Here is a 12,270-nt window from a genome sequence, read left to right on the forward strand (position 1 = left end):
ATACCTGTCTACCTTTAAGCATTATCGATATATACGACTTAAATGTATTATATTTACGGTATATATATATATATATATATATATATTCAGAGAGACGTATATTAATATATACAACGCTAAATGGATGACGCATATATAATCTTAAAGAGGCAAACGTCTCATTTTGTATAATGCGAGTCAGAGGGATATTTACACGGTACATACATTTTCCTCAAAGCACATGAACGCGCATGGCGCGGGGGGACTTTTGGGTTGACGGAGAAGTAATTAATGCTGGGTTCATCAGCAGATGGAGATATACAATTAGGCACAGAGACGTAGCAAAATGCTGTTCGAAACACCTGTGTCTGCCGAGCATGATTTTCGGTTGGTATTCTCAGTCCCGTATACCCAATCTCGATAAAAGTTTCGAATAAATTTCTCAGATGTCTCAAATATCGCGATAAGCCTATCGCGCGTGCAATCTGTGCAACAGGTACTTCTCTGAAAAATCTTGTGCCCGAAGCTTTATCATATTCGAGTTATAATGATTAATGACAGATCTGGAGTAACTCTTTTTTTTTTTCAAGCATAACTAAAATTTTCCTCCAAACACACGAAATATTATTTATACCCGATTTATAAAATTTTCGCACGTCACTAGATCGATACATGTATGATTTACATGTTAAAAAAATTTTAAAAATACTCAAATTTTTAGTATTTCAAAAAATTCATTACTTAATTGCCGGGGAAAAATATACGAAAAATTGTACGATAAGCATTTATATAGGGTGACCCGTGAAATTTCTTTCTATGGGATAGTTGTCGGATAACTATGGTTTAGTCTAGTGTCTGTATATATGAAAAATGAAAATAACGATGTGAATTCGAGTGTGCACGATCTGAAGATTGTTATGAATTTCAGTATGTACCGTATGAGAACCACTTTTACTCGTGTGAGTGTTATGGGAGCCACACCCGCGTTTCACATCAGTTATGAGGGGGTCGAAATGTTCTATGGGGAAAGGGGTGAGCCATAGAAGGATACGAGGGGGAGGTATACGAGACAAGAATGGTGTACGGGGTTAGGAGCTGGGACGAGGGGACATATATATATATATATATATATATAGGAAAGATGTGGACCGCTTCTCCGACCCAGCTCATGCTCCTCGGAGTGAAGCTATGGGGTTTACCTTATCCTGACCTTAGCGCGACGGCTAACCCTTGGCTTAACTCAAGGCAGATGCGAGGACCATGTTGAAACAGTAAGTTGAGGCGATATACAAAATTCAACATTGACAGGCTGTATAAACTCTTTAGAGTCAAGATTTTCGAATTTACGTTCGGGATTTCGATGAACTTTCAAAAATATACTCCAATACGATTTTAGTAGTAGGTATTACGTAAAATGATTTTTAGGACTGATTTTTTTTTTTTTCTACACGCGACTCTCGTTTACGTACGCAAGGTGTTACACGTCAGGCCGATTTAACGTCTTTGCTAACCCATGAAATCGTGGCTTCGAGAATCGCGTAGCCAGCGCCAACTTGGTCAGGGATGCGGTTACGGGTCTAAGTTATGTGCTACTTGCAGCAGTAACTTAAAGCACTAGCCGCCGTTTGCACTGTACGTGGGTACCATCTCGCGCTTAACCGCTGACGTAAGTTTGCCTGGCAGGATAGTTACTAGTCTCCGGTAGTGCTGCTTGAGAAATCGTGTGCCTAAAGCTGGAGGGTAATTCAATTTATTGTTTTTCGCTCTGATGTAATTCAGGTGTAAAATTATTTTTTACCGAGGATACACGTCGACATTTTTTTTTTTCGGGCAGGTCGTGGCGAATGAAATATCTTCATGTGGTCTTAATGGGTTTTAATGGATTTTCGAAAATATTTATTCGAATCGACATTTCGCCCAGCCTTTTGCGCGTCTGTCCCCAGTGACCTCGGAGAACGCGGATGCAGGACCGAATGGATTGCTTTGAGGTTAAAGTTCAGATTGTACTATTGAACTATGGTAGTGGGCACAGTGGTGAATCGCTCTACGATGTCTTTGTCGTAATACGAAGAGTAACCGCAGAACGAGCTTCGGCTTCCGGTCAATAGGAAAAGTTCGGTCGACACTGCTAACGAATCAATATGGGCCACGTTCCAAAAAGCCCTCACGATTTCTATAGGCACGTTACAATCCAGATACAAAGCTACCCGGGACGAAGATGGGTATCGGTTAATAAATTCAGTACGGATGTAAAAAGTGATAGTGAAATTTTTTTTTTTTTTCATCTTCCTAACGCAAATATTAAATCTTTCCGTGATATGTCCAAAATATTATCTATGCGATTCCGATTTTTTTCGATCGCTCCGTAACGTTCCCTGTGCTCGTCTTCTGCAGCCGCGTCTCTCTGTACCAGCGACGTTCGAGTCGCCTTTCGTACTTCGAATTACCAAGTTTTTTCGCAATCGCGTTTCCCCGTCGTATCCACAACGTTTTTTCGATTCGGAATACCAACTGCTGATGATAATTTCACCTAGCGACGATCAATTTTTTAAGGGTTGGTAGGTGCAAGGACGTACAAAAAAAAAGGGGAAAATGTATCGAGAACGTCCGTCACCGAGGCGAAGTCAGGCGCAATCGGTAAAACGTACATACGTAACATATAAGCGGGATTCGCGTCGCCTATACACGTCTAGTACGCAAAACCGCAGATAGAGGGACACGATGTTTTACAAATGTACGAATAGCACTGTACTAGATAGATACACGTTTTTCGAGGCTCGTCGACGCGCGTGGCAACATTGCGTAACAGGGGCACGTGAGAATCCCTTGTATCCGCTCGCACAACTGGAGACTCGTCTGTGTCAAGGTGATAATTGGCTAAACGTGGAGCTTGAAAAAAGAAAAACAACCTCAAACAGGGGTTGAAAAAACTCGGAAAATAAACAAAGGGGAAATGATTCGTACGAGGGTCGTTGAATCGTCGACACGTTAAGGGTATCGATAATCATGTACGAGAGGTATATTCAGCGTGCCGAGGAATGCGAATGGCGATGCCTGGGAAAATTGTTTGTTTAAAAACTCTTCTACCAATAGTAAACTCTCCAAAGCCAAATGGATTAAATGGTTTTAAATTGAATTAAAATAATTATTGAAATCGTCATTAACTTTGGTTAGTCGTACTTGTAACCCATTGCTATGTCGTTGCACAATATATACATAGTTATTGAAATACCAGTTTAATTATGTATATATATATATATATATATATATACATACAGGCAATAAAAAAATGTTCATCCAAAAATACATATATAGATATACAAGTGTATAACCAGTTAAAACGTAACTATAGTTCGGTAGGATGTACCTGAAAAGCAGCACTCGCACGTGGTCTTCTAAGAACCGGATACGAGCTAACCTGCTAAGGTTACACGGGGCAGGACTCAAGGGTCGACTGGTTAATATTAACAGGCCTCCGTAGTAGCAGGTACTCCTAATGTTGCTGCTGGTTAATTTTCTAATAAACGTATCGAGGGATGTCCATGCATATTTTAGAACGAGCAAGTGTAGGGAAGCTGCTTGAAGTTGGGTTTGAAATTGTCGATATCGAGACAACGGTAACCCGACGTTCTAATGGGTCCGTGAGCTACGCTCGAGCCGTGCTGAACTCTGTGCCAGGTTAGGTTATGCAGATCGTGTACTGGAATATGCAGAGAGCTCAGAGTATCGCGAAGATGCACTTTGGAGAGGGGAGGATCGATTGGAGGTTACGCAATGCATTATGATAATTTGTGAGCTAATTTTTTTTTAACTACACCGAAGATTCACGCGTGAAAAAAAAATTTCGAATTTTCTGACTGCACGGTCGAAACTGCGTGGGATTCATTATCAGCCAGTATCTGCTTACTCTGGGTCGAACGGTTCGCTTTGAAACGTGATCATTCGTTAATGGCGATTAGCCTCGTTGCAACGTGCCAATCCCATTTTCCGGAAGTCCGGTTTTCCTGGATTATCCAGATTGCGGAAAGACCGATGATATCCGGTACAGGGCGCGATGAAAGGGAACTGGTTGGTTTTGGGTTACGGGCATGTGTGTTCGAACGAAATGAATTTTATGGGAGAATAATGAGCGACTTTGGGATCGTTTTAGAATTTTGAAAATTTCAATTACAAATTAAAGACTTTTATCAGCAAATACCTGGTCGCCTGATGGGTTTACGGGCTAAAGTGAAATTTCGAATTATTCGAATAAAAACGATGGCTTGGGTATCGTGCTCAAAATTATCCCATCCATATACCCGGTGGGATGAAACGACGTGTCCTCTTTCGCGTTATTTATTCAGCACTCTTGGAAATGCATTATGCACTTTTATATCCATTCTTCAGTATGCACCGGGCTCGAATGCACCGACTACTTTTTACCGATATATCAAATTCGACTCGTGATTTGTTTTATTACACGAATTCCCTGATAAATATAATTCGATCGACGTCAAAGAGCGTTCGTAGTCGAGTAACGTGTTGATATAGCGTAAAAAAAAAAAATTTCCGTTAATTCGATTAACGATATATCGTTATTCGATGGGATTCAATTAAATAAAATAACGAGCTCCTTGCAGCATGTTAATAATTAAAATTTTCACGATCACAGCACGAATAATTTACCCTGACAAAGTTTGAGTCTATAAAAAAAAAAAAAAAAAAAAAAAAAAAAAAATTAAGCGTCATCAAAAATTATATTTTTTGATACAGTCGAGATAACGCTGTATACCGTATCTATATATCTCAAGATTCATATATATATATATGTATATACAATATTACGAGACTACAGAATATCCAAAGAGCCACAGCCATGTTGATACGTAAAATCCTAAGAAAAGCAGCGAGCGCGCATCGCAGCTATTTCATTGCGAGAGACATACGTATATACTTAGTCCGTGCAGCACAGTGCGGACTGGCATTACTTATTTTATTATATCAGATATACTCCAGGTAGAGCGCGCCGGGTGCCGTGTAAAATAAAGCGAAGAATAGTAAAACAGAAGAAGAAGGTTTTCGATGGAGCTCGCGATGCATATATACCCGTGAACTTTTAACGTCCCCGTGTTCTCGGCAAATTGGACGATGCGGCAGTGGAAGGTTGCATTACCGTTACAGCCACCCAGGGCAAAGTGCATAGCGCGATGCAGACTCCGACTTCAGCTCCGCCGGCAACAAGGAAGCAGGATCTCTGGGAAACTGACAGATCCTCCAGCCCGTGGCGTATAATCTCCCGACTCTCGGCTGCATGTCGTTTCGAATGATCGCTCGACTATCAGGAGCAAGGGAAGCTGTACGCGCGGGATGGGCTAAGGATTTTTCCAATATCTCCGAGATGGGTGTCTCCTGGGTACCGGTCGTTGCTCCGGAACCAGTACCAACGTCACGGCTGGATTCGAATATGAAAGATCGCTGAGGACGTTGGATACCGACTGCTACGGTAGGTTTGGCATTCGAAGTAAATAAACGTAGGAGCAGTCCGACGCTCTTAAGAACGAGTTCTCATCCACGTGCGAATAAAGAGTCCTGGACGGGAACGATGGAAAGTGCAAATGTCACCCGTGGGAAATTCACGTCTCGCGATACGCCAATTTTCATGGGCAGCATCTACCTGTCTCTCTGCGCGACCCACGAACCTCCCTGTAAGGCCGTAGGCAAAGTCTACGGGCTCCTCCCTGATCCACCCGCAGGATCTATGGGAATTTAAAAAATGGTCCTGATGGGACGAACAACTTCAGGGTGCATGGTGCAGAATAGCGTGGCTCGGACTTCCTGTCTCGGGTGCATTCAGGATGGTCACGTGTTGCGCGAAATTGGAACAGGCCGGAGCGACTGGGACGGAGTCAGTTTGGGTCTATGAGCTGAAGGGGAGACGTGGCTTCGCGAGCCAATGGGAGCTAAGGATATTGGGTGGACACTGTGCTGACATCCTGGGAAATGCAAGGAAATTTAGGTCTCACCTGTGCTTGCGTGACCTCGTGGCTTCTGCTCTGGCCTTTCGAGCTTCTCCTCGCTCGACGGAGGTCGCTCGGTCCTTTTTGGATAGTACGGCTTGTAAGAAGCTGGCCACACGGTCGTCAGCCGTTTCGGCGGGGCCGGGGTGCTCTTTCGTCCTGGAAATAAACGAGGACCTCATCCACCAGGTGTCAGGACTCGAGAACAGATGCGTCTCGAATATTTATAACGTAGTCACGTGAGATCGCTGCACTATTCCACACCATACATAATAAAGTACTACACACGAGACTGCCTTAAAGTTCTTTCCAATGCGCGACAGGAATGAGATAATGTATACGAGAATATTAATGAATTTATTATATTTTCGCAAAGGTATTTGTGAGCTTTCGCCTAAAATCAACGAATATAAATGCTGCCGCGACGAGGGGCCAAGTTCGTTGACAACGGAAGCGGACGAATTGGTGCGCAGTCCCTTTGAAAACCAGCCAAGTCTAACTTGTTGCATTCGATGCCGGCAAGTCAATTGGCACCGATGCGAAATTCGCGCTTCGTAAATGTCTGCAAGCTCGAAAAGCTTCTTAGCGAGAGAAACAGTTGGATGCTTTCCTAGTGGAGCTTTCGGGTGGAAGCTCAAACTTTAAGAAATTCCAGCCACCACGTGTATACCTGTACACCCTACGTGTACGTACAGAGAGAGAAATCCCTTACGTCGTAATAACTTTAAGAGCTGCAAACATTTTCCTACTCGTCTAAGACTTTTTTTTCTTAGGAGCGATAACGAGGAGCTATCCTCCTTCCTGCTTCCCGTACGCGAGCTTGAGCTTTCTCGTTTAACGTCCCACGGCTGACACGAAAATTTTCAAAGCATTCTTTGCATTCTACCGACCGAGCACGATCCCTCGTGGGCCGTTCGCTCTTTGCGCGGTAGATTGAAAGTTTTCATGGCGATAATTTTCTACTCCCAACCAGGGTGTAGTTTAACTTCATGTCCGACAGGGGGCCTATACTATTCTTCGGTACTGTCGTTCGCCCGGCGAAACTTATCGTTTACTTTTTCTCTCTATTTCGTCCACCAACCAGCCTTCGGGCTTCACAATATAAAGTAGGTTCATGTATATGCCTCTTCTATACAGAACGCGTCCTGTTACTAGGAAAAATATTTCAAAGGGTCTGCCTCGTTCTTGGTCTAACGGTAAATCGTATAAGTAGAAAATTTCAAAGACCCCTCAGTGTCGCATCGCATGACTGGAAATTGTCATTCTTGCCGCGTCGCCTCTTCTTTCCGCTGTTTAGTGGTCTTCGTATTTTCGTTCTTATATCGAATAAGTTTACGAGGCATTCGTATCTGAATTTCTAATGGGTTGGCTTGGAACGTTCTTATTCTACTATGCATAAAGTCCATTACAGTTGTAATATCCATTTACCGACGGCTGGTAAAACGATCGTTGGCTTTCTGATATAGGGATTTTCATCATTTATTAATCGGGTTATGGCGACGATGTATGGATGACGTTGATATCGGATCAACCCTTTCGGTATTGGGGGTGACTGCCGGTACGATTTCCCGTAGGGCATTGTTTATGAAGTATCGAAAGGGTTAATAGATTTATTTGACAGACTGATGTGTGAAATAATTTGACAGTTATATATACAGTATAGAATTCGGGTGAATACGAGCAAAGTGTAGTGCAAGTATATATGGTGAAAATGTTACGATTTTTTTTTTTTCCCCTAATAAAAAGCTGTTCAATTTTGTTAATATTAGCCCGATCAATTTCGAGGGTTTTAATGACAAACGCATTGTTCGTATGGGACAGATATTTTTCATTCGATTCTTCAATTTTGCGCTCGTTCATGAAGAAATAATAATTGGCCAGTCACCGGGGAGTGGAATGACGTGAAAAAAAAAAAAAAGAATTTCACGCGCTCGACGCTGCCCTAAAAATATATTAAAAATAATGAAAAATCGAGTTTCTGCGATACGTATTTCTGGTATAAAAAAAAAACTATCGCATTTTCACGCGCCACTGGGCACTGTAATTAGCTGGCAATTACTGCCACGAGTTTACTCCAACAGTACCAGTGCTCGATACGGCTCGACGATTGAAATTATTGCGCAAAGGACGTTTCGTAAAAATTATTCGGATTGGTCCGGATTGGCGGAAGTAAAAAAAAAAAATCAAAATTTTGACAGTCTATTTTACGTGATACGGAAATACCGGCAATGAAAAAAAAAAAGTAGCGTACGACAAATATATTGTATAGTGAAAAAGTTAAACGGCATTGTTTATACGAGGATCGTGATCGTCAACGAATTTAAATTTCCCGCCTCTTAGCCGTTCCAGGTGGCACCGTCTCCGGAGCAGTTAGTCCTTTATGTTTCTCGGCTCTTTCCAAGTCCTGGCACACTTTCTCGAAAACAACCACCCTTCGACTTCTCCCACCACCCCGCGCCACCCCCACGGTCCTAACCCCAGGATACCAAGCTACTAAAAAGTTTTCGAATAAAAGTTTAAATACGCCAGGAAAGTTTGTTTTGTTGTGCGGTGCAGCGGCCTCCTAACAATATAGTCCGACGGGGCCTGTCTGTATGCTAAGAGTATGTGAATATATTATACCCGACCCGCGCCTTCTAGGCAATCACACTGGGCTCGTATTTCACTGCTGTTCTTTGTCTTTTACCCCGATGAGAGCTTTCTTAACCAAGTTTCAGAACCCGTGTAGCTACCATAGAAAAGTTCACGTTAGATATCACAGTTGACAGTAAAAATATCAAGGGGGGTAAAAATATGGGCGCGAAAGATATAAGCAGAAACAATACGGGCAGGCTAACTGCCGTTACCGGCGCAGAGCCCTGCGTTACCGACGTTCAGTTATCGTTCGACACAGTCAGTCGTCGAATTCTCAAATAATACGTAATACGCGACAGGGGGTTAAAAAAAAAAAGGTACAACTTCTCCGAAGCAATACGATATATTTTCATGAGGCCAAAACTTTATACGGGCCGCGCTGCGCATTCGGTTTGAATTGTTAAATATTATTAAAGCAGAGGTACGATGGGATAAGGAATTTGCAAACTTTCTTACCCGAGTTATATCAAATGGGAAACGAACGATGAAAGCCTTTCGCCACTCCGGGCATTTTATCATCGCCGTTTACCAAGGAACTTTTCTACTTTGTGCCACTGAAATTTTATACCGGCATTCGAATGCCTGGCGCAATACAATTTCATAATGAAACTCTCCCGCGATTGAACATCCCCTTAATTTCAATCTCTTCGTAATGTCTACCCCGATCCTCTTACTTTTCTTTATCCAATAATTAATAGCTATACGATAAATATATATTTTTTTAAATTTTATCCATACGCACTGTATAACCAATAGATATGTATGCCTGGGATGTCAAAATTTTCATCTCCCCTAATTTTTCAAAAAAAAAAAAAAAAATAATAATCCCAATAGGAAATGACGGTTTGCCAGCAGCTCTTGTCGGAAAAACAATACGGATATTTCGTCGGGGTACACGTTCCCTACAGTGCGACCTGACCGCTCTCGGTTATATAAACGGTAGTTTCATCAGACAGTAATTGAATTTTAAATGCAGTTAATTAGGTCACCCGTTAAGTCAGTAACGACATATCGCGGAGGTTAAGAGTAAAAATTATATTCCTGAGATTCCGATTATGCTACTGGTCGGTATGGACATAGAAATAAATTTTCGAATAATCTCTTCTACATACTATAATATTTCTCCCGTCCCACGTGGCTAACTAGCATCGATTAACGTATTCGAGAAAAAAATAAACTTGGCCATTTTTTTAACTCCTACTTTTTAAAATTTCAATTAAAATTAACGCAAACGCAGCCAAGAATTTTCATTGTATAAAATATTCAAAAACTCGTTATCCCTGAAATATGCATGCTCGAGGGTATATCCCGTAACGCACACTAATCCAAGATATCCGAACGCCGTAGGAGATAGATATTCCGTAAATTCCAAAATCAAGAACGCGTGGAAAATTTTCGGATAGTTCAAGATTGGTCCAATAATGTTTCTCAAGAATTTCTAGAACAATCCAGAGACGTGGGTGCCAAGCGATCTCTGGTCCTATCGAATAAAACCGCAGCTATCTCGTCTACGACAAACGATATTGCCGTAAAAAAAAAAAAAATTTTAATTAAATAACATAGGGGGAAAAAAATACCAAAAGAAAAAGAAACACAGAATCGCTTAATTTTCAACGTTTGACAGTGCGAAACCATGTTGACATCGATTTCAGAGAGTTTATTTCGTACGCCTGTATTTTAGACCCCAGAGATCTATATATAGAGTCTCGAAACCGCCCGGTGGCCGCAGCTATAATGTAACCAGTCGAAGTAAAAGCCAAGGGAAATTGTAAAGCATAATATAGTAATACGCGGGCATGTTGGCGAGGCTTGTATGGCTTTAATAATGCAACATATTGAGATTGGTACCGCGTAGGTAGAAGCTGTCGGAGTCAGTGGAACCACTGGGACCAAGCCCGACCTCAGGATCCACCCAAGTTATTCGCTCTGCTTAATAATAAAGGCGTATACGTACATTGCCCTGGCTAATCTGAGGATTACTTTTCAAAGGATTCGATACCTTCACTTCCCGGAACCCTCGTCACGACAGATCCTGCCGTCTTTAAGTGCTGATAAACGACAAGACGAATCTAACGAGATTCCTCCTATTATATATATATATATACATGCTCGTATCAGCATACAAAATTTAATACGCGTTATGTAATTTTTCTTTTTTTTTTTTTTTTTTTTTTTTTTTTTTTTTTTTTTTTTTTTTTTTTTTTTTTTTTTTTTTTTTTTTTTCGAAATTATGTATCTGCGTTCTTACGGCTGCGATTTCTTTAGCGATAAATACCGTATAGTCACTTCCGTCGCTGTCGGGTATTTACGCGTTTCCGGTACGACGACTTTCCATTGGATAATTGTAATCGCTTTCCTTCGGACTGATTAATTACTTCTCCCGGCTAATGTAGCGTGACTCGAGAATTATCCGCAGCTCGTACAACACCCGTGGACTTTATCTTATTTTGATAGGGGAAACCACACGGTATTTCGCGAAGGATAATCGTCATTAACGAAAGTTGGTATTTAGTCGTGGAGTTATGTCGAACCTAGTCAAATTTTCGGAGGATCGCCTAACGACGCCGGAAGGTAGATTTCATTATTTTTGGATGGTTTTTGTTGTTTTTTTTTTCTGTTTCAGCAATCTACGCTCGGATTTTGCTGCTACAGGGTGAAAAATGCCGTAGAGCAATAAAAAAAAAGGTCGTCTCACCTTCTTTGTTGGCGCTGCTCTTGATTTCCGTGGCTTTTGGCGGCGCTGATGGTTTTGGTATTTCTGAAATCAGAGAAAAGAGCATTGCAAAATCAGGAGACGTAAGGGGTTGCCAGAAAAATTTCCATAATTTTGAATATATTGTCGGAGGGAAAGGGGGTGAATGAGAAATTCGAGTAAAACTGCATCAAATGAATAATCGATACGATTGGTGTAATTTGGTGATATTTAAAAAAAAAAAAAAAAATTCTATAACCATCGGATTTGCCTTGTACCATTATTATGTAAAATATTAAATTATAACTGAGCTAAAGTCTATTTCAAGTATTTCATCCAGTTGGCATTACTAATCGCTACCGAACAGAATAATTAATCCGATTTTCTAATTTTGATTAAAGCATACTTCAAATATCATAATCCAAGTATTTCATTGAATAAATTTAAGAAAAATGTCGGGCAAAACTATTATCGTTTAAATGACCAATCTGTCCCTGTCGATTTTGAACGGGATAAAAGTACGCGATAAGACAGGTGGTACATGCGCATGCGCCTTAAATTTCCCAATAAACCGCTTACCGTACAATCTAATGGAGCCCTCGGTCTCTCCGAGAGAGTTTTTGCTGATACATCTATAGTTTCCAAAGTCGCCAGCTTGCAGATTTCGTATGGTAAGCCTCATGTGAGTCCTGTAGCTGTTCTCGACTGTGTGCGTGAAATATTTCTCATTGGACAGCACCATGGTGCTATTGAAGATCCAATAGCTGATGGCACGTGGGTGAGCCTCCGTGTGACAGTCGATGGTAACGTTGGTATCGGCAGGAGCGCCAACCAGCTGATTCGGCACCCAGATCATTGGTGAAACTTTAATTAGAAAATAGTTTACCCATAAGGCCCCCGTACAATTGAATTAAGGTTTTTGCGATGGAACGTAAAATTTTTCTTTTACCCCCCCCCCCCCCCAAACTC

General features: G+C 41.4%; 1 protein-coding gene across 23 annotated transcripts in view; it reads right to left on the bottom strand.

The window, feature by feature from the left end:
• The window catches only part of LOC107269371 (lachesin), a 124,785-nt gene that overhangs the window by 4,114 nt on the left and 108,401 nt on the right, over nucleotides 1-12,270 (bottom strand). For 22 of the 23 annotated variants that reach the window (XM_025086662.1, XM_025086673.1, XM_025086668.1 and 19 more), the window contains 3 exons: nucleotides 11,881-12,165; nucleotides 11,305-11,367; nucleotides 5,982-6,134 (listed from right to left, as the gene is read on the bottom strand). In XM_025086662.1, the coding sequence (XP_024942430.1) occupies nucleotides 5,982-6,134; nucleotides 11,305-11,367; nucleotides 11,881-12,165 (501 nt within the window). The remainder of the gene's footprint in view (nucleotides 1-5,981; nucleotides 6,135-11,304; nucleotides 11,368-11,880; nucleotides 12,166-12,270) is intronic. The other variant, XM_025086665.1, reaches the window with a different exon arrangement.

This window comes from Cephus cinctus, unplaced genomic scaffold (genome assembly GCF_000341935.2).
Source record: "Cephus cinctus unplaced genomic scaffold, Ccin1 Ccin1_scaffold0638, whole genome shotgun sequence".
Lineage (NCBI taxonomy): Eukaryota > Metazoa > Arthropoda > Insecta > Hymenoptera > Cephidae > Cephus > Cephus cinctus.